At 36.0% G+C, this 25334-nt stretch overlaps 1 protein-coding gene across 3 annotated transcripts in view; it reads left to right on the top strand.

Moving 5' to 3' along the window:
• The window catches only part of ADGB (androglobin), a 112879-nt gene that overhangs the window by 43380 nt on the left and 44165 nt on the right, over window positions 1-25334 (top strand). For all 3 annotated transcript variants that reach the window (XM_062641949.1, XM_062641948.1, XM_062641950.1), the window contains exons 14-21: window positions 5025-5070; window positions 10248-10413; window positions 12890-12953; window positions 14623-14725; window positions 15789-15930; window positions 18085-18199; window positions 19641-19808; window positions 22789-22927. In XM_062641949.1, the coding sequence (XP_062497933.1) occupies window positions 5025-5070; window positions 10248-10413; window positions 12890-12953; window positions 14623-14725; window positions 15789-15930; window positions 18085-18199; window positions 19641-19808; window positions 22789-22927 (943 nt within the window). The remainder of the gene's footprint in view (window positions 1-5024; window positions 5071-10247; window positions 10414-12889; window positions 12954-14622; window positions 14726-15788; window positions 15931-18084; window positions 18200-19640; window positions 19809-22788; window positions 22928-25334) is intronic.

Genomic DNA, 25334 nt, shown 5'->3' on the forward strand with positions numbered 1-25334 from the left:
GTGAATATCTGATTCACAGTTCCTAAAGGTCTGTTGTCACAGAAACAGAGACTAGTGATAAATAAAAGTTAAAATTTAAGGAGCTGGGCATCCTTTCTTAAGTTGAAAGACATGGTATCCTTTGTGTCCCTAAATTGCTCATGCCAAAGAAGAGAAATCCTTTAGTACTGAATTTTTCAAACATTTTTGCCCTGAATTTCCCATTCCCTGTTATTTTACAGTTCTGAAAGCTTTATGGATGTGCATTAGGAAGGGTGTCTTTAAAAGTGTGTATTTTTGGTAGTTAAATTGATCTTGAATCACACTGTTACATGTTTTATTGTTGTTTTTTTTTGTTGTTGTTGTTTTAAAACTCCATAAAATAGGCTCAGTTCTTTAATGGAAAAGCTCACTTTTATTCTTCAGTTGGAAGGTAAGCAATTTTTATGTGTAAGTCATGTTGAAATGTGCTTATTCCATTTGGCTGGAGAAAATTATTTGTGGAACAAAGGCTTCCTGAACTAGGAGGTTTTCAGAACTTAATTTTTGATTTCACTTTTTTCCTTATCCATCTTTGTGGTCAGGAAAAAGGCAAAAAGGTCATCATATTTAAATTGCACAGTATCTTGCAGTCTTCTGGAACAGTAATTCTGGCAAATTTTTGAGAAAAATATTATCCTGGAAGAGTGTTTCTTTGGAGCTCTGCTATTCAAAAGCCTACTTGAATATTCTTCACTGTGATGAATTCTTTAATACAAGTTGTCTCCAGCTTTCTTGAGAAGAAAGCTCTTTACGTTTGTTTTTAGGAAATGTTGAAGGGTAACAAAGGAACAAAATTCCAATCCAAATATGTTTTCTGTCAGAATTTGCAATGGCTGCTTGATATTTTAATAGTCTGCCTTGATTGCTGTATTCAGAAATCCTAAGCAGAACACGCTTGATTTCTGTTTGTGACTTCTTCAGTGCCAAGCTGGTTGCCAATGCTGCTTTGTAGAGCAGAAAGGTTAAAACCGCCGCTCTCTCGGAGTGACATAAACACAGTACACTTGTTCATTAATGTTCATGCTTACTTTATTTTTCTTACTTCAGTGCCATGCTTTTATATATGCAAGGTCAGTTTTAACTTTTTGATTTACAGCTGGTATCAAGTCTGTTTAATTTGCATGGGTTTTCTTCATGTTTCCCATAAACTTTCTAGCCTTTTGTGTCATAAAAAGCATTTTCTTATTCTAATCCTTCTTATGATATATTTCATAAGCCCAGTGAATTCATATTGAGTCAACAGGAGGGCTAGGAATAAAATAAAAAGTTGTATTTTCTTTACAAATTTTATAGTTTTGACAATTATTGAATCTGCACAAAATAAAAATTCCTTGCTTATTTTTTCATGGGGAAAAAAGGTGTACATGAGATATGAGGCACATGAATTAGAAGAGGGATTTCAGAAGAGGGACATCCATTTAGACATTTGTGGTATAGAGAATCTTTCTGTAGATATTTCTTACAAATGTCTACTTGCTTATACAAATTGGGACAGTTCCAACATTAGAGACTGAATAAAAAAGAAACAGAGTTGGTACTCCAGTATTTTTAAGCAGTTCCTATACCTCACTTTGTATACTGCTTTGCAGTTGTTTGTTTCACTGCCTTGTTTCAAAATCCATCTCTGTTACTTTCTCCCACATCACAGCTACAAAGAGAACTGATGTTCCATTTAGTGAACACAGTGACTCAGGAGTAGATAACAAAGATTGTGTGTAAGTGACTATCAATGCAAAAGTCAAACTAAAACCTTGAAATTTAATACAGAGTTGGATCTGAAATATTCTGGTCATTTTTGTCATTTTGGAGGTAGATTTTAAATGTATTTTTAATCTTAATAATGTATTTGAAGCTTTATTCCTTCACCTGCAGTTATATCCAGAGGACTTATTTTTGGAAGGTGACTGGTGTTTTTTACAGAAAAACTTGTATGAAAAGTTTTGCCATGCATAATTTCTACAATAGAAATGGACACTGGTTTTATAAAAATATCAGGTACAAGATAGCTATAAATTTATGAATTGCCATTATCTTAAAGTTATGTATTAATGATTATAAAACATAATAGACTATAAATTAGATTTTTAAGTCAAGCAGTAATTTTTTTTTTCGCATTTTGCATTCAGATTTCCCATTGATTGCAGGAATAACAATAAGTAAATAAATTCTCCCTGACTCTTAATTGTGTGCAGCCTTTCATGTTTCATAGCTGGATTCAAGTCTTTTTTTCTTTCTTTCTTTATCAGATACTGTGGCAGCAGAGCTGACCTTTCAGATAATGTGTGTTCATTAAGGAGGAAAATTGCCTTCGGTTTCTCTTTCTGTGCCAATGTCTTAGCCGCTGTAGCTGAGGCAATAGCATAACAGAATGAGAACTTCCCTGATACTCCCAGTTGTCTCAGAATCAGTGAGGTTTAGGTAATAGATGCATCCCATAGCATTAGAGAAGCAGACAGCTTTTGACTATGTTATCTGTGCACTCCAGAAACTTGAGCAAATGAGTCTACAGGACTTTCTACACAGGTTTCATTAGATTGCTTTCACAGCTCAAACTAGCTAAAGCAACATTACTAAATCATCTAGATTTTCCTGGGTACGTTCTCCTTCTTTACTGGAAAATTTATTGAAGCAGATTTTGAGGATTTTATAAATCTCTCTGGGCTTTCCTGCTGCCAGTTGCTAAAACCAGCAAAGTAGCCCTATAGTAAGCTGCCACATGTCTGTGCTAGAAACGTAAGTCATGGGTACTGTGCATGAACGGTAAGCCTAGCAGAAAGTGCTAGACTCATGATGCAAACATTAGTCTCCAAGGCTTGTACAGTAGATCTGGTACTTTTTATACTTTGGACATGCACAGGATTTTGCGAAGAAGCCTGGTAGTGTTGGCATGTACCTAATTGGTAAATACTGTGACTCCTACAGGAAATTTGGCAATATTGAAATCTTGCAAGTTGTAGACTCCATGTAGATATATGACAGCTCTATGCATGCATATATCTGAAGTCCCAACCCAAATGTTGAGGTGTGACTGTCAGTGTCACATGACAAGTGATCACAGCTTGCCTTTTGTTTTGCACAGTTGTATGTACAGAAGTCTGGAAGCAGGAGCTGAAGTACATGGGAAATTGCAAAATCATACTGTGTCTTTTTCAGCTCATTTGCCCTAGAAAAGCAAGAAATTAATTTAAAAATGGACATGTAAGACATAATATATTTCAAGTACCAAATTGTTCACCCAACTGTTAACAATTTCGACAATGTCTGTATTTTTCTCTTAATTGCTGTCTATATTAGAGCTGTCTCAGCTTTGATTCATGAACATTCTTTAAAAAACCCATGCCAGATTTGGAATAGAATTTAAGATTTGCACTGTGCAAAAGTGGGATTTTAAAATTCTCTCAGTAAACAATACTGCAGTTAAATTATAAACATTAAATTATTTGGTACTTCCTATTTTGGGACAGAGAATTTTAAATGTGTAGTTTATTCACTTTAGAAAAGATCAAACACCTAAAATTCTTACATTCTGGGCCTGTGGAAGTCCTGTAGAATAAATGCTGCAGAAAGACTTACTGCAGCTAGGAACTGAAGGAGAAAGCCATAAGGCTTTCCTCTTAGGAAGCATTTACAGGTCCTTTCATATTGTGTATGCAACGGTAGTGTGTAATATGACGGTTGAGGCAGACCTGGAGTTGCACTACAATGACCTTGTGCAAGCTTTAGGTACTGCTGAGACAGGCCATCCAGTCAAACTTACTCAGACTTTACATTATGTCATTCTACCCCTCAAAAGATGTTTAGATTGTATTGTGAAAGCATAAAAGCAGGTCCAGTTAGTAGAGCTACCGCAACTCCTCTTTGAAATGCAGAACAGAAAATCACTCTGTGTATCCAGACGTTGGCCAGTTCAATGTTACTGAGTTCCAGCATTAGCCCCTTTGACACATGTAAAGATGGGTATATAGGAGGAATTTTGGGTGGTGGGATGGATGACAAATCTTGTTAAAGGGAGTCCTGAGATGAAAAGAAGCTTCTGAATTTGTTTGCAGTAGGTTTTTTAGGCTTTAATGTTTGTCTTTGCAGAGGCAAAACTAGTCAGTTAACCCATAAATAGTACCACATTTGAATAGGAAACAAGCTGGAAACTGTGGAAATGGGAAAGAAGTGCAAGTGGGTCTTGTGTAGAGTATGTCATATTGCAGGTAAGAGGGCAGTTGAAAGGCAGGATGACAAGACACACATTTTGATCAGTTTCAAAGATTTTAATCTCTCAAATTAGAGGACCCTGACTTTGGAAATTGAGTAAATGGACTTTCTGAAAGGCTGGGTAATCTGGTTTCAACTCTAGATTTAAGTGGATATTGCATTCATAATAGGTCAGCAGCTCTAGCTTGGAAATGGGATTGACCAGGCTAAAGCTGTTTGCCAAAAATATGAAAAAAGAGCAGGCTACTTTTTGTTTATGTAGCTGATAGGAAAAAAAAAAAAAAAAAGAAAAGCTGTAGCAGTCAGGCGTGCTGCTGTCAGCAGTCGGGTGCACTTTCACAGTAAGAAATGCTTGTTGGAAAAGCATCCCTCCATGTGCTTTCCAAGAATGGAAATGTAGAATAGAAAAGAACATAATTCTTTCCAGAATAGGACTAATTAGTTCTTAGTATAGAACTTATTTTATTGTCAAATAACAGTAAGATCAAAGAACATTTTTTTTTCTTATAGCAGAGGAGTAGGCATATGAACAGCTTTTATCCCAGACTCCAGGTCACATGTACATCTCTAGAAAAACATCAGTCTGTCTATTGGGGATGTATGTGTAGGTATTACGGTGAATTTATTATTTCTATTTTTCTTTTTTTAGAAAATATATACTACAATAATAACTTACTAATTTGTTTCTCCATCTCAGAAAGAACTACGCCAAACCGAAATATTTAACAAAATAATGCAGAATTATAAACAACCATTGTGCTGTTGTTTGTTCTGTTGTGTTTTTTTGCGCTATACAGGAGATCACCCTCAGTGGGCAGCAAAATGCAGAGACCTTTGATAAGGGTGAGTGTGTTTGACGTTTATATTCAGACTTCTGCCATTCTAGTACTATGGTGTTTGAATGTCTTTTCTTATGTATCCCTATTTTTATTAATATCATCCCATTAAAAATAAAAAAAATAAATTAGACAAATCTCACTGTATCGAAATCCTGAAAGTTAATGAGCTGGAAATATATGCTTCATTTATTCTCTTACAGCTCAATGCCGAAACCTAATGGAAATACAGTAGTTTGCAGTAGATGACTCTTTAATCCTACCTTAAATACATTGGGATCATGGAGTATTTTTGTAGCTGTCACTATTAATTGATTCTGAAGTTAGTGTATGTTAATAGTCTGATTGCTATCCTTTCTGCTTATGCAAAAGTATACTCAAGAAATAATCATCGAAGAAAAGATTCCATAGCACCACCAAGGAAAAGGACATGTTTCCATCCTCTGGCCTATAATACTAATAATTCAGATTACTACTGCAACAAAAACCTTTGTACTCAGGTTGTTTTCACAGTCTCCAGGCCATCTCAACCCAAATGTTGTCATTTCCCTACGCAAAATCCATTTATTCCAACTTTACTTAGAAAATATTGCTAGTCATTACAAGATTCTAAGACTGGAGATGTATGATCCTGTTAGGTGGTGTGATTACTTTTCTTTGAATGATACAATTCCTTTTAATATCTCAATTAATTATTAACTAAACCCATCTTCAAAAAAAAATAATTAAGGAAGAAAAATAATTGGGAAACGAGGCTTAGTAATGTATCTTGGTTGAATGCTTTTCATTGTGCCATGCACTGTAACTTACAAGAGTTACTTTCTATTACTATCACTTCCAAGTGTTTCACTATAGAATCGTAGAATAGAATCATAGAATAGTTATGGCTGGAAAGGACCTTAAGATCATCTAGTTCCAACCCCCCTGCCATGGGCAGGGACACCTCACACTAAACCATATCACCCAAGGCCTCGTCCAACCTGGTCTTGAGCACTGCCTGGGATGGAGCATTCCCAGCCTCCCTGGTCAACCTATTCCAGTGCCTCACCACCCTAACAGGAAAGAATTTCCTCCTTATGTCCAATCTAAACTTCCCCTGTTTTAAGTTTTAACCTGTCACCCCTTGTCCTATCACTACAGTATCACATAGTATCACTACTGTGAGTGTTTCAACTCCGCAGTGTATCTGAGAGCAGGAATCATGATCCAAAACTGAGAGAAACGGAGAAATCCTTTTAAAAATGTTTTATTCATGAGTATGGGGGTTTTTGATGCACTTTTTAATATGGCTAAAAATTGTTCAAATTTTGCAAAGCATGTGAATGATAATAACTTTATATTTTCAGAGTTTGGTTACAGGTTATTAGACAGTTAAATATATGAATAGTGTGGTGTCAGGAAAGTTCTTTCCGCTCACTTGAAGAGGATTTGAAACATTCCTATTGAGAACAGTCATTCCTATTGAGAATAGTGCTACTTTAAAAGTAAAGTCACACATATAAACAAATCCTTTCCTGGAGAAATAATTGCTTTTCAATATTTCAGCCTTCCAGTTTAGGAATCTCTGTCCTAATATGTTTGCTAAAAAAGAAAAAATAAAAAAATAAAATTTTTACATATTATTAAATTACTGAGACTGCTAAAGTCCATTGAGATATGGCACAGTTGAGGTTCACCAAATGCAATGAAATGTTTTATATACCAGAACAAAAAAATTGTCTTAAACCATATAATTTGATTGTGCCTTGTTGTAAAATGAAAATTTGTTCCTTTATACTTACTCTGGGTTGTTTTTACAAGAAAGCAGTTATATTTTCTAGATGAAGTGCTTTTTTATGATTTGCAATTTCTCTTGGTGCAGATACTGGATCTGATGGAAGCTGCTTTTCATATCACATTATTCTCACGATTACCTGTTACCTCACAGAAATCTTGCTGTTTCAGTATTTGTCCAGAGCCATGTTAAGTTCTTGAAATTTCTGCTATAAACCAGAAAATTTCTGGGTTTGTATCTCTAGTCCAGTAAGCCAGCCTGTCTATCCCTCCTTACTGAAAACTGAGACAAGGAGCTTACTTCAATTTTGAACCATTTTTAAAGTTTTCTTTACAAGGAAGTGTTTTCTTGTGCTTTTTCATTTACTTGGCTAGCAAACACTTTAATGTGTTTCTTATTGTGTTCTCCTAAAGAGCTAGCTCATGACTATAAAGAGCCAGGTCCAGATCATCCAGATACTGAATAAATGTTATTACCCAAAAGTTTGATGGGGGGCTTGATTGCCATTTAAGCATCTCAGTAAAGAGCCACTGCTCCCAGTTACATCCTGGGCATGAAAAATGATGAGGTGTCCTGTCTCTGCATTCATGAGGCTCACAAAGTCCTTGGCCAAACCAAAACATCGCTTGTTATCAAGCTGAAAGTCAAAACATTGCACTGCACCAGCTACCAAGAAGGGGAAAAATGACTGCTACTGCTGAACCCAGGACAATGTTATTACCCAAAAGTTTGATGGGGGGCTTGATTGCCATTTAAGCATCTCAGTAAAGAGCCACTGCTTGAAAAATGATGAGCATTTACCAAAAGCAAAGACAGAATTTGATGCTAAATTATCTTAACTGTATCTTCTCAGTTAAGAACATTACTTTTTCTAATAATTTGGGGGGCTTTATTATAGTACAGTATTTTCTTACCATATAAATAGTTATTTTTTTGTGATAAACTGTTCTAATCAGTGCTCATTTGCTACTCTTTTCTCCTTTTTGGATTAATTATTCTAGTTTGTATGCTTCTGTGCTCTTAGTTATTGATCTGGTTTTATTTGTCTTCTGGGTTTTTTTACAGTTCATGTTTTGTTATTACTTCTGTACTTCAATGTTTTCCCTTATTCATCAAGTTACTTTTTCCTCTTGGGCTTGACTGTAACATTAATCTTTGTTGTTTGAGTTCTAAGTAGCATAAAATTCTTGAATTCAGATATGCTGTTCCCTTTTCTGAAGCTCCCTGCAGTGTTTAACTTTATAATAAGCTTATATCCCTGTGTGTTTGATTAGGATTTGCATTTATTGAAGGAATTAATTATGTAATAATTACAGAAAATTATTTGCTAAAATAATTCTGTATGTCAGTTTTAAAATACTATTTTATACTGAGCAGCTCTTAAGTTTTGCTTCAAATTTATTTATAATTTTATTCCATAAAGTATACCTTCATTATATCACTCAATGTTTGCATTTTCATATAGGTGGAAATGGCACTTCTTGCATAGAACATAAACAATAGTTAGAAGTTTGATTTGCTTTTCTCTTATAATTGTATCCGGAAGCTCTGAACAGCACTGTCTTTGAACTGCATAGATCAAAAAGGATAAAATAGCTTTTTAATGACATTCTCACGTGATCCTCATTACTTCTCATTACTTCTTCAAAGAGGCTTGCGGAAACTTCAGCCATTTTGTTGACACTGGTATTGCTTTCCTTTAGCGGCCCTGGAAGAGGTGTCTTCCCTCTGACCCCAGCCTGCATACATAATCAACAGAAATGTTTATGTATTGGCTGTTAAATATGGTGGAGCATATTTTCTATTTGAAGGCTGCAGAGATCTACTGACCCTATTGATCCATACTGATAATACCCATGTGCAGAATGAACAAAGAAGAGCAACACTGAGGCACATGAAGATGACATTGGGCATAGTTCTGCTCTGGTGACCAGTCTCTTTTCGGTGGTGACCAGCGACAGGGATAAGGGGCAATGGGCACAAACTGAAACACAGGAAGTTCCACCTAAATGTGAGGAAGAGCTTCCTTACTTTGAAGGTGACAGAGCATTGGAACAGACTACCCAGAGAAGTTGTGTAGTCTTTTTTTTTTCCTGGGGACATTCAAAACTGGCTATAGGTGAACCTGGTTTAGCAGGGCAGTTGGACTAGATGATCTCCAGAGGCCCCTTCCAACCCAAACCATTCTGTGATTCTGTGGCCCCTTCTTCATCCTGCCTGTGATGTGCATAGTTGTAAGCCAAGCACTGTGTTTATTTCACTGGAGGCCTAAAACCCATGTTAACTTAAATCCAAGAAAAACCTAGATTTTATAGCTTTCAGTCAATTTTTCCATAGTTTAAGGAAGAGAAAAAGGCCTTTGGTACATTTTCTTTCATTACATTTTCTTCAGTTCTTGTTGCAAACTAAGTTAGAACCACCTGTATCTTAAAATCAGTTATCCAGCACATCACTGTGTCTTGCTGATAATGAAATATTACAAAGCACATTTAAATATACATGAGGTATCTTTCTAATTAGCTTTCTTATTTGTTATACCTTGTCTGTTTGGATATTACTTCATCTTTTTCCTCAGCAAACATCCTGAATTAATAGCTGTTCATGTTTGAGTTGTTCTGTTCTCATATTCTCAGCTGGTTTGAGCTATTCTCAAAACTTGGGGGGGGGGGGGGGACACACACACGACAGTTTAAACATCTTCAAAAACTATTTGTATGAATTTCAGAGAGTAAAGACAGTGGAAGTGACATTACAACACAACTTCAAAAATTATTAAATGATTGCAAAATGTGTCTAGATTACATTTCTGTGTTTATATTTTGGCATTAATCTGACAGTAGTTCTGATTTTCCTACAAGAAAATTCATGTAATACAGGTCAAATCTATTTCTGTTTAAAAGTAGACTGATTTGTGAAACTAGCGTCACAGGAAGTATTATCTTAAGTACCAGAGGCAAGGGTAGATCTTTGTGTCCCCCACAGTTCTGTGCATTTTTTATTTTCTATTGGTTGTAAAAATTTTGTGATACTGCCCTATCAGCTTTTCACTGAATAGGACCTTTGAACAAGGGGGTTGTATTTTCCTTTATGCAGATGAGTTTAGGTTTGCAGAATTCTCATATATGTTTACCTAACATGCTAATATTAAAGGTTCTAGTGCACAGTTTAAAATGAGATAGTATATTGAGGCAGAATATTTAAGCAGTTGCAGATGGAAACAACAAATATCTATACAGTTGTTTCAGTTACCTTTTGAGCTTTTTAGGTTAGTGGGTTAGTTTTTATTTTTAAACTCTGAGACGTATGGAAATATCCGGGTAATTTATGATAATTTTTCAATGTAAGAACAATACTACTTTAATGTGCATATTGTCACTGTATTGGCTCTGTTTGTCTCCTTATCTCTGCAGAATTAAATGAGAATATCGGTTTTGATGCAAAACGAAAATTAGAAAGAGCTGATACCAATACGAACATCCAGACAGGGGATAAATCAAAGGAAGAAACTGAGTCAGAAAGGACTTCTGTTTCCAGGGAAATCTGGATTAGTTTTGAAGACTTCTGTGTTTGTTTCCAGTAAGGAACAGAGGTTTTGGGTTTTATTCCATAAAATGAACAGTGTAACAGTAGTAAAATGCGAAAGGTGACTGTATAAAAACTGTGTCTTCTCAATACATCTTTGTTGCATAGCTGTACTGCCTCTCAGGGTAGTCCCAAAGCTTCTTTTCAGAACAGACTTACTGTCCCTTGTTGACAGTGAGCCTGTGGGTGGAGACCCACACTGTGTCTTGGGAGAACACAGCTACCAGCTTCATAAAGCATATGTTAGACTCCAATGTGAGTGGAAGATGGGAGGCTGTGGAGTGTGCAGGTATTAGGGTGCTCACATACCTGTAATGGTTTAAGCTGAGCCAGAACCACACAGCTGCTCACTTACTTCCCCACTTCTTCCCCCCTACTCCTGGCAGGATGGGGAGAAGAATCAAAAGAATGTAAACCCCATGGATTGAGATAAGAACAGTTCAATAAGCAAAGTATAATATAAAACTGCCACTACTACTACTAATGATGATAAGGGAAATAACAAGGGGAGAGAATATAAAACTAAAAAGGGAAAGGAAAGAAAACAAACCAATAAACACAAGTGATGAACAATTTAATTGCTCACCACCCACTGACAGACACCCAGCCCTACCTGAGCAGTGATCTGGGCCTTGTGAGCAACTCCCCCCAGTTTATATAGTGGGCATGACGTGCTGTGGTATGGAATACCCGTTTGGGTCAGGTGTCCTGTGTCTGCTCTGTCCTGGCTTCCTGTGCCCCTCCTCCCTGACGGAGCAGGAGAGACTGAAAAGACTGTGCTTGGGGTTAAGCGTTACTCAGCAACAGCTAAAACTCTGATGTGTTATCAGCATTGTTCTCAGACTAAAGCCAAAACACAACACTGCACCAGCTACCAGGAATGAGAAAAATAACTGTTACAGCTGAGCCCAGGACTATACCCAAGCCATCAGCCACTGGACAGATATGTCTACATCTGAACAACACAATTCTAAGGCAAAAAATCTTGTTGAAATCATGTATTACCATGAGTATAGCTCAGCTTGATCAACTAGGTACTTACTTTTCAGTGTAATTCCGAGGCATTTATACTTTAGCAAAAATAAAAAAGCTAGTGTAGTTGTAGCATTAATACCTTAAGTTACTGTCTTTCAGATTTAAGAAGTCTTGTGCAATAGAAATCCTTCAGAGAATCTGACATTGCTGAGGAGAGTAATTTCATCAGAGGAAAAAATTTCACCTTTTTTTTTCTTTTCATTTGAATTTGTACCTGAGACTTCTTTTAAGCTTTTATTTTCACAAGTTTTCTTGAGCAGATATTAAACCCTGTTCCCTTTATTAGGAAGAATGTCTAACTTTTATGCCAGCCAGCACTACAGGAACTTTAGGAGTAAAAGATCATAGATTACTTTAGACCTTGTTAGGGTTTTCCTGAATACTTTTAGGAAGCCCCAGGTCCAGAAAGATAGGGCCTTCATAAAAAAAACATCACAATCAAAGTCATTTTCTTTCAAAGTCTTTCTCACATGTCATACAGAGAGAATGTAAAATATTATTTTTTAACTTGTTAGCCAAATGTTACGGTACTGTTGACCTTTTGTAGACCACTAATATTAAGGTCATTCGTCAGTTTGATATTCCTGTCACTAAATGGGTGAGAATTTACTTATTTTCACAGTAAACTGATAAAGTAGCTGTTAATAAAATATCTTGATTGACCTTAGAAGAATTTATTACTCAAAAGAAGTTAGGCACCTCAGATTTTCATTTTACCAGTCAGTTCTGTTGAAAGCATTTTCTTGTCTGATGTGTCTACATCTCAGGCACAGTGAAAGTAAGGTGAATGTCCAGTGTTCCTATTAACTTTAAGAAATCAGGAAAATTTGAGTTGTAGGAATTGATATGTCAGCAATGGATAAGGATCCCTGTGAATTTTCTGAGAACTCAAAACCTTTATTTTACATAAAGCTTTGGAGTTAACATCTGATTCTGTCAGTTCTAGCTAAAGTCATTTATATTGCCTTTGGTTTAATCAGGGTTAGAAAGAATTGTTGTCAGGATCTAAGGAGCTTTCTGAAGACGTGCAAACACTGCAGAATTATAAAAACACAATAATAAACTGTACAAAAGTGTTCTTCCTTACAGTGATGCTTTACAATAATTTTCAGATAGGCATGGAAGTTTTAGTGTAGTATTAGCTTATTACTATTTGTAGCTCCAAAGTGAACAAATTAGTGCCCTGACCTCCAATGGAAAACTGTAGAAATGCAGCAAACATAGAAATTAGTGTCAGCTGCTTTCTCTGGAAATGAATTGTGTTCATCTTTTATGAAACTAAAAACATCAAAATTTTTTTTTGCAAAATAGCTGGGAGTATGATTTATGAAAGTAAAATTTGTATCTTGTGCAATGAAATAGACATTTACCTGAAATAGATCATTTATATTAAAGTTATTTTCCTACAAGTATCCTGATTTCATTTTCTCCCTAGAAAGCTGTATGTTTTCCACAAGCCACATACATATGCTTATAACTATCTGAAGACGGATTTTAAGGTATTTGACTGTATTGAGTTTTTATGTGCTTTTTTAACAGTGTTACATAATTAATATATATATGATGAACAGAATTAGACCACATAGAACTGCTGTTACTGAAAAAATAATAATGCATTAATATTACTGTAGTCAATACAAAGATAATGGTTTCTGGCAAATATCTAGAGTATTTAATTGTGTTTAAGACAAGAAAAAAATTTATGGAATGCTATTGCAGAATAATAAAAAACTGAATATGTTAGTCATGAAAGTTGTTAGTGAGAGTATAGATTACAGTGGATCAGATCTCCATCCTCTCATTATTTTGATTTAAATCTACCTTATAACAGTGTAGAGACTAAATTAAATGTAATGATGATTCAGCTGCAGAATTTGTCCTTCAGCTTTCCTTCATCTTTACCTTTCATCTAAAATCAGAACTGAGAGTCTCTATAGCAGAGACCTCCATTTTTTCTTTACATGCTAAGACCTTTAGCAATTTAAAAGATTCTCTTGCCAGGATTAGAAATACCCCTTAGTTACATGGAAATTATTGTATTTCTTTAAACCTACCATTAGTTCATATTATCAGAAGGTTATTCAGCATGCTTGAATATCCTGTTCCCGCTGTAGTTTCATACTGTAACTGAAGTGTAATTGCAGAGTACTGAAACACAAACTCCAGGCATGAACTTTATGTAAAATGAACTTATGTAAAATCCTGTACTGAGAAGGTTAACTACATGGATTATGATTCATAATTGTAGTATACCTGTAATTTCACACCTCTCTGTATTTGTAATCACATCACAAGAAATTTTCCCAGTCACTGTACAATAACTTGTACAAGCCATAATCAGCATCAAAGTTACATAACCCTGGGTGTGCTATTGTGCCAAAACCCTAACCCTTTGCTGTAAAACCATTCTATTTTTTTTTTTTTTTACATTGATATAAATGAGGTGTTTGCACTGTTAGGTGAATTCTGTACCAGACTTACAAAAGCGCACTTTTATATTATGCTATGAAGATAATAGTAGTGGTATTCTAGGATCAAATCCAAAAATGTATTGATATGACTCTGGAGAATGTAGAAAAACAGGTTTTAAAACTGTTTGGAAGCCAAGAAGCTCACTGACCTTCAAATTTTGAAGACTTCCTGGGAACCATTCTGTAGCTTCTAATATTGGCATAGGAATTATGTATTAAAGTTAAGAGTGAAAAATGCTGCCTATAGTATTTTTGTAAAGAAAAAAAAAACAAACAGGCAGACTTAGTCATGTGTTACAAATTAAAAGTGTGCTTCTTTCAAGCTACTGTAATTAATTAGATTCAGAAAGTTTCACACAAAAGATTTTTGGTCTTCTATTGAATGTTGTTTGACAAGAACTACTAAACTGAGGTACATATGAAGAATATAAATTAAAAGTAGATAATATTCTAATTCAAGAAACTTTTCTCTTTCCTTTTATCTGTCTCTTAACTGAATATTATTATACGTGCAGCAAGAGGCTCTGGGCTTAAATGACACATCTGAAATTATAGGAAGTAATGACAGTTAATTACTTACTTGCCATACCATAGGTAGGGTCACAATATCCAAAATCTTAGTCCTATTTCGTGTAAGGCCAGGCAGACAGCATTCAGTGAAAATGAAGGATGAAGAAATGTCTGTTTTTTTATGCAGTTTTCTGATGACCGAGTCCTCTATTACTTACTTGTGGACAGTCTGATGCCCATTGAAATACTGGTTAGCTTTTCTGCATTAGTACACTGGTATGGTACTGGAGGTAAGTTCAACACAGAAAAGTGCATGTTAAATGTTGTGTTTTCCCGTTCATGAATATGTCTGTGCTGTTGTGTTTGCCTGTGATGTATTTTGGCACAGATTGAGAGTTGTGGTTGTTTCATATTGATGATGAATATTTTCTTGAATGTTTATTACTTTACTTTTTATTACAACTGATTTTTTTTTTTTATTTTTTTTCTTCCTTCACTGTTTATTACAACTTGTGAGCTTTTAATCAGTGTATTTGTGGTATGGATTTTCTTGTGTTTCCTAGGGTTTCTGTTCCTACAGATAACATTCTTGCAAGCTACTTTATGCCTTAGCTGATCAAGAGGCAATAAAGTCAGCAATATGACGAAAGTTTATTTTTTGAATGATTTTTGAACTGAAGCACTTAAGTATGTTTATTTTAAGCTCTTAACTATACAGTTGGCTTATTTGAAGATACAATAGCTTGGATGATTTAAGTAAAAATCACTTGTATTTTATGAAGATAATAGAATGGCATTCAGGAAAGGTAATGCATGTCATGACAGTTGGCCTAAGTTATTCAGATGTTTAAACGCTGGGTATGAACATAATCTTAGAGCATCTAGAGTAGAGCAGATAGAAACACAGGAAAGGTAAAAAAAAACAAACTGACCATCCCATTAAAATAATTAAACTATAATATAAATATAAGCTTTGTATGGCTGTTTGCTTCCTTTGCATATGGACAGAATGGATTTTTATGTAGTTTTAGAGTGGCCTTAAGTGTCTTGGAAGATGCCTGATTTACACTTCCTCCTGAGACATGCTTTTACCCATTATTTTCTAGTAAATAGTACAAATAAGCCATATTCTGTACCACCTGTGCATTTTAAATGACTGTCTCTTTTCTCTGAGTTATCAAAGCCTAAATGAAGACGTCAGTGAATGTAAAGTAGTTACATATTCTGCATAAGTGTATTTGTCATAATTTTGCTGTTATTCCCACACAACTGGGGGGGGTGGTGTTTTTTGTTTTATTTGGGAGTTTTTTGTTTTGTTTTGCTTTTTTTGGATTTTTTTCTTTCTTAATCTAGGTACTAAAAAGGAATCTTCTAGTATTTCAAAGGGTGTGCTGACAATTGAACGTTTCTCTTGGAAGTGCCTGACTCCTGGAGAACTTCTGTTAAAGATGCATACATCTGCAGCCAAAGCTACTGTGTTAAAGCTTCCTGTTGGGTATGTGTGAGGCTTCATTTCTGTCCTAATGTTTTAGTCTTCAGGCTTGAGATGATTTTTTTTACTTTATACAGTTATTAAGGTTGTATTTCCTAAAACATAAGTTTTTGGAATATCAAACTGGTTGATAGCTAGGATTTGGTAAGACTGCAAATTTTCTATGAGTTTGAAGTAACTACCAAAAGCTTTATAAAGATTTTTGAATTCTTTACTCTTAAATATGGGCATTTAGCAAGAAAAATCACACTGACTTGCTAAAAGTTAGATTAAAATATAAGTTTCTACTTAAAAGTGCTTTGAACTAGAATTATTTTTAGATGTTCCCTGGAGTACCAACAAAAATTAAAGAGTTAAGATTTTTAGTGGAACTGTAAAAGCATGATGATACCGTATGAGGTTTCATAGTTTTTTGTGAAACAAGGTATACGAAACATAATAGGAGAAATTCTGAGGTTATCCATGAACGTTTGCATATCTTACTTCATGTTCACATAGCGCTTAATACGATTTATTTCTTTTTTGCATGTAACTCTAGTATTCAGTGTAGAGCATTGACTGTTTGTTTAAATAAAGAAATAGATAAAAGGCAAGAGTCCTTGATATTTGTTAGTTTCTGGAAATGCTTCCAGTAAACCAAGGAAGATGACATTGTCATATCCTACCATAAGAATAAAGTTTCTGACTAATTCATTGAGGCCTTCTACTTTTCCAAAAATAGAGAATCACCAGTTTAATCCCAAGGATATGAGACAAAAATGTATGGTGGTTTTTTTTTTATCAAGTAAGGTTTCAAATAAAAAGTCATAGAAAGAAAACACCACAATAGTATCAGGTTGATATTAAATCAGAGATCTTTAATAGTACTCTCTATTTGTTTTTATTTAGAATAAAAGTGGAAAATTTATCATTGTATTTGTTTATTAGTTCTGCCGCTACATGTATTATCTTAGTGTATTTTCCAGAGTTGCTTATCTCTGTCCTGTATGGAAACCAAAGCATTTTTTTTTGCACCTGCAAATTTCAAAGCTACCAGAGATACAGGTAGCTCAAATTGATGAGCTTCTCACCTTTTATTCTTCCTACTCCAGGCAGAGCCATCAGCTTTCAGAAAGTTCTAATTTGCAGCAGGTGTGGGAGACAAATGGGCTTGTTGACTGCTTCCCCAGTTCATTCCAAATGAGAAATTACTTACTAAGCTGGGAAGGCACTTTCTTCCCTCTGTCTGTTGGAGGCCAAGGGGCATTTCAAATTTTGCTTGCAAGAAGATGCAATTTTAAAAGCGTGAGTGTGTGTGGAGAGGTAACTCTCCTTTCTTCCTGTTACTGCTGGATCTCTGGTTAACAGTTTGAAGCTGTGACCAGCTAAATACTGTTCTGACAAAGACCATGGAGCTTCACTTTTTGATATCAGCAAGCTCCTCAAGTGTTTTAGTGGGACTGCAGGACATTGTTCACCAGAAAGAAAAGCATGAATTCCCAGTGTTGTATAATTATAGTTAGGAATGGTTTCTTTTATGATTGGAATCCGTTACAGGATATGAGCAGGCAAACAAGATTGAGCTGAGTGTATTGCAGTAAGACATACTGAATTTCTGTTGCTTGCTACATTAGGAGTTAACAGTTGTGTGGTTTGGTCCACAGTTGCTACATAAAATGGTCCATAAAGGTAGTGTTCATCTAGCCTGACACGATTATGCATTAATTTTTCCTGGCTTTATCAATGCAAACATGGGAATTATGATCTAATGTAAGTAATGTATGACCAGAACACTTCTTTAAGCTTTCTAAAAGTAGATACATTTTTAAGTACGGCTAACTATAATCCTGACCAAAAAATCTTTGATTTTTGTATCCATCTGAAATAGTGAAGCTACCTATTTTTCTAAAGAAAATACAAATAAACCCTGAACTAATAAACTAAAAATAAAATAATAGTGTCTTCTCTGCTTGCATACCTACTGCGATGTTTGGAGGTCCTCGAGGAACAGAGAGTTAGAAAAGCAGGATTTGAAGAGCCAGACATCTAGGAAAGGATTTCATTTTTACCAAATGTATGAAAATAAAAGCTTAAGAAGTGCTGTGATGATTTTTTTTTTTTTTTTTTTAATTAAGGTTCTTTATGTTTGTTTTTCTGTTTGTTTTTGCTGGAATGTAGGCGACATATATTGCTCTTCACAGTAAGTTCTCCCATAGGGCACCATATTCATCTGTGTAGCATGGTGCCATGTGTGTTTGGAGAAGAGGATACTGTGATACCGTGTCTTGAAAAGGTATGCATGACCAGACTAGTCAAGCATTTTGATAATGGTATTTTTGACTATTATTTAGTTTTAAAGTGAAGTACTCTTTGATCTTCATTTATAGTTGCTATATTTTAATGTTATACTATTAATTTCAGTATGAAATGGGTGAGCACATAAAAGTAATGTGTTTTACAGTACAGTGGGCACTGAGATGGTTATTGCAACAACTGTCTTATAGAAATATGTAAATAAGTATTGGGTAGTATTCCGGTTACATTGAACAGCAGCATAAAATGGAACGTTAGAAGTACTCTTTTACATGAAATACAAGTCAGAGGTAGCGTATAAGCTCTCTTTTTGAGGCATTTGGTAAAAGTATTAAAATACTTGTACAGTTATTAATTAATAATAAAAAAATACCCACCTAGGAAAATAAACTGTCACAGCAGTATAGTTTGTTTTGTCCCATGAGATCACATATTACTCACTGCGTGCCATAGCAGCTTTTGTATCTAAAATGAACTATTGCTTCAGACATTTTTTCATAGCTGAGATGAGAGGCCCAGGGGAGTAATTACTATAGCTTTTGTTCTTTGTTGCCTACAATCCAGACAGATATTACTGTCATCCATATTTTCAAGATTTCTATGGCAAGCAGTAGGCCCAAGTATATGTCATGGGCACTCAGAGGAAGAAGAGTATAGCTTCTAGAGCACAGTTGTGCAAACCTAGTTTGAAAGGTGAGTGTTACACAAATTTGCATAGCAGTGTAGATTCAGAGTCCTAATAATAGGACATTAAAGCAGCTTGTGCAAATTTATTGCAGCAAAGAAGTTTAAATATAATAAGTTGGGCCATTAAAAACATCTTCTGGCTGTACTATCCCCTTGTCTTCAGGTTGTGAATGAAAAGCTATTCCTCATCAAGACAATAACGCAGAATTTTATCTTCAGGTCTACTCTGCACTTTTTGAAAGCAATTTTTCTGTAGAGTATCAGGGAAGTGTCCACATTCTTGCACAGAAATCCTGATGAAGATTAATGGTGTCTTAGGCAGCATCTGTTTGCACATTGTTTTCAGTGGGATACAAATACGGGTCTGTCCTCTTATAATAGAAGAGGTGCTGCATATTTCAGCTAATAAGAGTCTTCTTATCACTGCAGTAAAAAGTGTCTATATGCATTTTGGTTTTTATTGAGTATCTTAGGGCTAATGATACAGGAAAAAATAAAATCCTTAGCAGGTATATGTTACAGTGCCTGTTACAGTGTTATAATGTTTTTATTTCAATAGCTAAAGTCCATGAAATTTTTTTATGCTTTTGAATACCAGAGACCCAATTGATTTTTATCGTTTAAAAATTTAATAACAATTGCATTACTTAAGTACTTCATCACAGAAAAAATGCTTGTATGCTGTCACAGCCTTAAAGCAATTTTCTAACAATGGCTGGTTTTATCCTCTCCAGGAGAGCTACCGGTTTATAGAACAGGCAACAGCTATCCTGAAAGCTATTGGAAATGTGATAAATAATTTCAGCACTAAGCCTGAGCTTTCTAAATCCTTGAAGGAGTTAGAACTAACTCACTGTCCTCCTGGCATCCATGGTACTGGAATGGCTGAAGAGCACTTCAAGGTGAACAATTTTAATAAACACATATCTGAAGGCTACAGAATCAGCATTACAGCTTAACATTGTTGTTATCCTCTCCAAACAAAGGGCTATGCTTTTAAAAAAGGATCTCCTGTGTGCTCCAAATGTGGCATTCTTTATTAAGTTTGAGATCCTCAGGACAGAATGGCATGCAGCAAGCTCACTGCCCTGTACTTCAAGTGAGCAGACTTTTTCCATGTGATATAGCCCTAGAGGGCAGGCTGGCCTAAGACTGCTGGTTGGTATTCCAGGATTGCCTGCTCCAAGCTCAGGAGTGTTGCATCCCAACTGGAAGGAAGTGCAGCAGGAGGGCCAGGAGGCCTCCATGGATGGATAAGGAGCTGCTGAGGAAACTTGGAAGGGAAAAAAAAAAGCTTATAAAAGGTGGAAGCAAGCACAAGCAGCCTGGGAAGATGCTGCCTGGGAGTCTAGGATGCTGTCTATAAAGCTAGGGACCAGGTCAGGAAAGCTAAGGCCCAGTTAGAATTAAATCTGAGAAGGAATGTGAAAGGTAACAGAAAGGGCTTCTATAGGTATGTAGCAAACAAAAGACAGACTAGGGATAATGTAGTCTCCAGAAGCTATCAGGAGAACTGGCTACCCTGGATTTGGAGAAGGCTGAGGTTCTCAATGATTTCTTTGCCTCAGTCTTCACCAGCAAGTGCTCAGACCACACTGCCCAAGACTTCGAAGGCAGATTGCAGGGACTGTGAGAATGAAGACCTTAGGCCCACTGTAGAAAAGGATCAGGTTCGAGACCATCTTAAAAACCTGAATGTACACAAGTCCATGTGACCTGATAAAATTCATCCACATGTCCTGAAGGAGCTGGAGAATGAATTTGCTGATCCACTATCCTTCATATTTGAAAAATCATGGCAGTCAGGTGAAGTTCCCGACGACTGGAAAAAGGGTACTATAACCCCCATTTTCAAGAAGGGGAATAGGAAAGAAGGAAGACCCAGGGAAGTACAGACAGACCAGTCAGTCTCACCTTTGTACCTGGCAAAATCTTGGAGTAGATTGTCCTGGAAAGCATGCTAAGACACATGAAAAACAACAGGGTGGTTGGTGACAGCCAGCATGGCTTCTCTAAGGGGAAATCCTGCCTGACCAATTTGGTGGCCTTCTGTGATGGAGCTACAGAACTGATGGACAGGGTCAGAGCAGCTGATGTCATCTACCCAGACTTATGCAAAGCATTTGACACTGTCCCGCATGACATCCATATCTCTAAATAGGAGAGACATCAATTTGATAGATGGAGCACTCAGTGGTTAGAGAACTGGCTGGATGGCCACATGCAGAGTTGTCAATGGCTCAATGTCCGGCTGGAGACCAATAACGAGTGGTGTCCCTCAGGGATCGGTGTTGGGACCAGTCTTGTTCAACATCTTCATCGCTGACATGGACAGTGGGATTGAGTGTGCTCTCAACAAGTTTGCCGATGACACCAAGCTGTGTGGTTTGGTTGATACTCTAGAGGGAAGGGATGGGATCCAGAGGGACCTTGACACGCTTGTGAGGTGGGCCAATGCCCCCTACACCTGGGTCAGTGCAATCGTATGCACAGCTACAGGTGGCTAGAAAAGAGGTTCAGAGCAGACCTACAGAGGACTTAGGGGTGTTGATCAATGGGAAACTTAACATGAGCCAGCAGTGTGAGCTCACAGCCCAGAAAGCCAACCGTATCCTGGGCTGCATCAAAAGGAGCATGACCAGTAGGTTGAAGGATGTGATCGTCCCTCTACTCCGCTCTCATGAGACCTCACTTGAAGTATTGTGTACAGTTCTGGTGTCCTCAACATAAGAAGGACTTGAAGCTGTTGGAGCAACAGGATCCATTGCAGGATGGTTGGAACTAGATGATCTTTAAGTTCCCTTCCAACCCAAATCATTCTATGAAAATACAGATTTTAAATGTATGTGCTCATATGAAATATGTGTAAAACTTAGGGATATTATGATAAATTCAGTAGGCGTGAATATACATATCCCTTCCTCTCTCCATCTCCAAGAAGACTAAGTATAGTTACAAAAAATAAAAAAAACCCATAAATTAGATAAATGAGAGGCATTGAGCCAGCAGAGATTCAAGAATAAGAATATTGAAATTACCTATCTACTACAAACAGTGAAAATTATTCTGGACACAAGAATATACTAAAGTAGATATTTTCTTTGCTATTCTTAAGTCTGTCAAAATAAATATTAAAAAATGTAATTCATGAGAAAACATTTCCAAAAGCAGAAAAATCCAAAAGAAGGACAATTAAAGACAAAAATTGTCTTTCCAGTAATTTGTTACTGTTCTTTAATTCAGATTACGAAACAAGGTCTGAAAAACATACTCTAAAATTTCCATCTATTGGAAGAAGAAAAGACACTGGTTTTCTGCTCTTTAAAGATCATAAATATATACAGAATAAAAATAGAGCCATCTGTTTGGTCACATAAGCAGGACAAGAAATCTTCCCCCTCTTGACCATCAATATATTTCTACTTTTCTCTGTAAAAACTAATTCAGCAAGCATGGCCTCTGTTCTGAAACCTTTAATTAGTATGCTAGTGTCATGATGGTGATTATAGCGTGTTCTTCTGTGCTCTGGTATGAGACTTATCAACTCACTTCACAAAAACTAAGATATTTTTGGATAATAAAAACTTACGCTGCAGAATCAGTCCTGTATTTAATAAGCTGGGCATGAAACTGGTTTTCTCTTGATTGCTGTCTTGAAGTATTATAGTTCTACAGTTGGGACTATTTTTCAGATACTGTATTTGTTATAGTAGAAAGTAGTATATTTGTTATATATACAAAGACTTAGTTTTTACATTGAAAAAAAGAAAAGATTAAGAAGTTTTTGAAATGGGAAACAATATAAATCAGCTTTTAAAAATGAATCATTCATTTCATAAAAATGAAAGATTCTTTGAATGCTTTTCCTCTTTTTGATTTTAGGTTTTCAATAGTGTATTTTGGTATTTGATCAAAAATGTATTAGGCAAGAAGGCTTCCTACAGCTGTAAATTTGCCTTCAGGTCCTTCACTCTGGATTTTGAAAACACTGAGGTTTCTGAAGATGACATTGTGTCTTCAGGTACTGTATTGGTATTGCTAATCACTTCAAATATATAAAATTGCTCTTTGTCTTCCTTTACTTGCAGTTGTCTGTATTGACAAGCACTAACAAGCATCTCTACAGATGCTCTTTTCACCTGATGTACTGCGCATCATGGTTTTTCTTCAGATTGCCTGCTGAAAAGACCTTACATGCATATATTGTTCACAAAATGAGAGTGAAGAAAGACTCAAATTAGTGCCTTTGAAAGTGCAACTGTTTCTTGGTGATGGGCTGAGGGATTTTGTTTGTTTGACAGATATTTTGGGTTTTGCTTGCTTGCTTGTTAGCTTGCTTTTTAAGCCTATTATTTGGCGATAATCATGTTTGTGAGCTAGTTAGCTGGCTAGTCACATACACGTAGTGAGAAACTAGCTACAGCACCATCAGCCTCTTCTCTGGCCTGTGACTAGGGTATGCTGTATATCCAAAGGCACTGTGGGAGGAGGTACTGGAAAGTCAGATTTGTTGTAAGCAGGCATAATTCTCATCCCATAGGTTCTTTGCCTCATTTTGCATGCAGGCTGGAGATGTAAGCATTTAAAATTAAATTTCCCTGCCATCCAAATACATAGCTCTTTTCGATTTTAAGAGTGTTATTTTGCAGTTTAAGTAACTTTTTAGTCTATTAATATCTATTAATATTTTAATTTATTAATAGAAGGTTTATGTATCTGATTTGATGTTATTACAGAAGAATTTATCTGAAAAATTGGCAGGAAGGTACATCATCACCATTTAAAGTCCATTCAGGGTGACCTAGCTTTTCCTTCTGCCATTATGAACTTACAGTATGAAGTCTTTCTCCTTGGTGAATCAGAATGATACTAATTTCATTTCATTAGTCCACTTTTTTTAAAAAAAAGTATAAAAAAACTTCATTAGAATTTACACAAATAGCTTTACTGACAAAATGATGTAATACTCTTGTTTCTTAAGAAAGCACGTATACTTGTATCTTACTCTTTAATGGGTACTTTCTTCCAAATCCCCTCTTTTCTGAAGGCTGTTTGTCTGTGAGATATTGGAGATAAAGGATCAGCCAGAATGACTGCAGAACTCATTGTATTTTTCACAGAATTATATCCTATGGCAAGGGTATAAGGGTCAGTATGTTGACATTTGTCACACCACTGGAAGTCCCCAGCACCAGTCACATTTTTGAAGATGACTGTGCTACTGATTTCTGTGTTCCCCCCCAAAACCCTTAAATACTTGTCAGCAATTGAAGGAAAGACATTATTTAATTAGATTTGAATAATTAGCACATTTGACAAGTTGTAGCAAAGACCTCATGTATATTACTGAATTATGAGATCCACTGTGGCAGAATATTTTTCAGAATTTGAGGAATGAATCAAAAAGGTGAAATAAATACATGAAGGAGGAAGGTTCTGTTTCAGTTTAATTTCCTCCAGTGTCCAGTATCTCTTTTTAATTTAGTTGCTTTTCCAGACTTAAAAAAAAAATCTTAATCTTATAAGAGCTTCCTGTCAAACTGGACTGTGATTTTTTTTCCTTTGGCTTTATTGACCTTGGATGTATGTCTTGCCCTACTTAATAAAGGTTGCTTTGGAATAAATGTATGCTTTTGTTCAAGTCCCATCACTGAACGCTAAAGAAATAGAGACAGCTGCACTCAAACCAGCATAAATCAAGTGAAGTGTCAAGAAAAAATTAGACAGATGGCAGGTAAAAACAGCTTAAAAATGCATTATAAGGAAAGCCTAGAAGGACTGGCATCACCTGGTTTGCCTGGCCTATGTTAGTACTGCTGCATTGTCAGGTTAGTTGCTGAGGTCTTTTTAAGACTTGAATTATAACCCTTTGGGACTTAACAGTCATCAGATTGCTGTAACAGATGAATGAAATCTTGTTGTTTGTGTCTGAGAGTCGATTAGGTCAAATTGAGCTTTTCATGAAATGCCACCTTGATTTTATATTAGCATATTCATTTTACACTGTGTGCTTAATTCATCTCAGGATTTACTGAGGGCAAGGATACTGTGATGTGCTACAGTTAGGAATCATGCCTGGTAGAATTTCTGAGAAACCACTCCAAAGATGATGTAATCACCTTTATTTGTCTGCCAAATACCATCCATTCAATGAAGTAATTAGCACATGAACCGTGAGAAGCAAGTGGAAGACCATGCCATGTGAACACATGACAAAAAGATGGAAGTTTTCTGAAGCTGGGTGCTTCTCCATGGCATGGGTCATCTATGATCTTCTGGGAAGAGAGTAGATAAAGGGACCCTGCAAAACTTTGGGCAGTCATCAGATGCTGAATTTACAGATATATGTTATGCTTCCTGGTAAAGAAAGCATATACAAGATGAGGGGACACAGTCTTGACAGATCAATACTGCTTGCCTGTTCTCTT

The sequence above is a fragment of the Pezoporus occidentalis genome, unplaced genomic scaffold (genome assembly GCF_034315485.1).
Source record: "Pezoporus occidentalis ecotype Australia unplaced genomic scaffold, CSIRO_AGI_Poc_V1 ctg7, whole genome shotgun sequence".
Classification (NCBI taxonomy): Eukaryota; Metazoa; Chordata; class Aves; order Psittaciformes; family Psittacidae; genus Pezoporus; species Pezoporus occidentalis.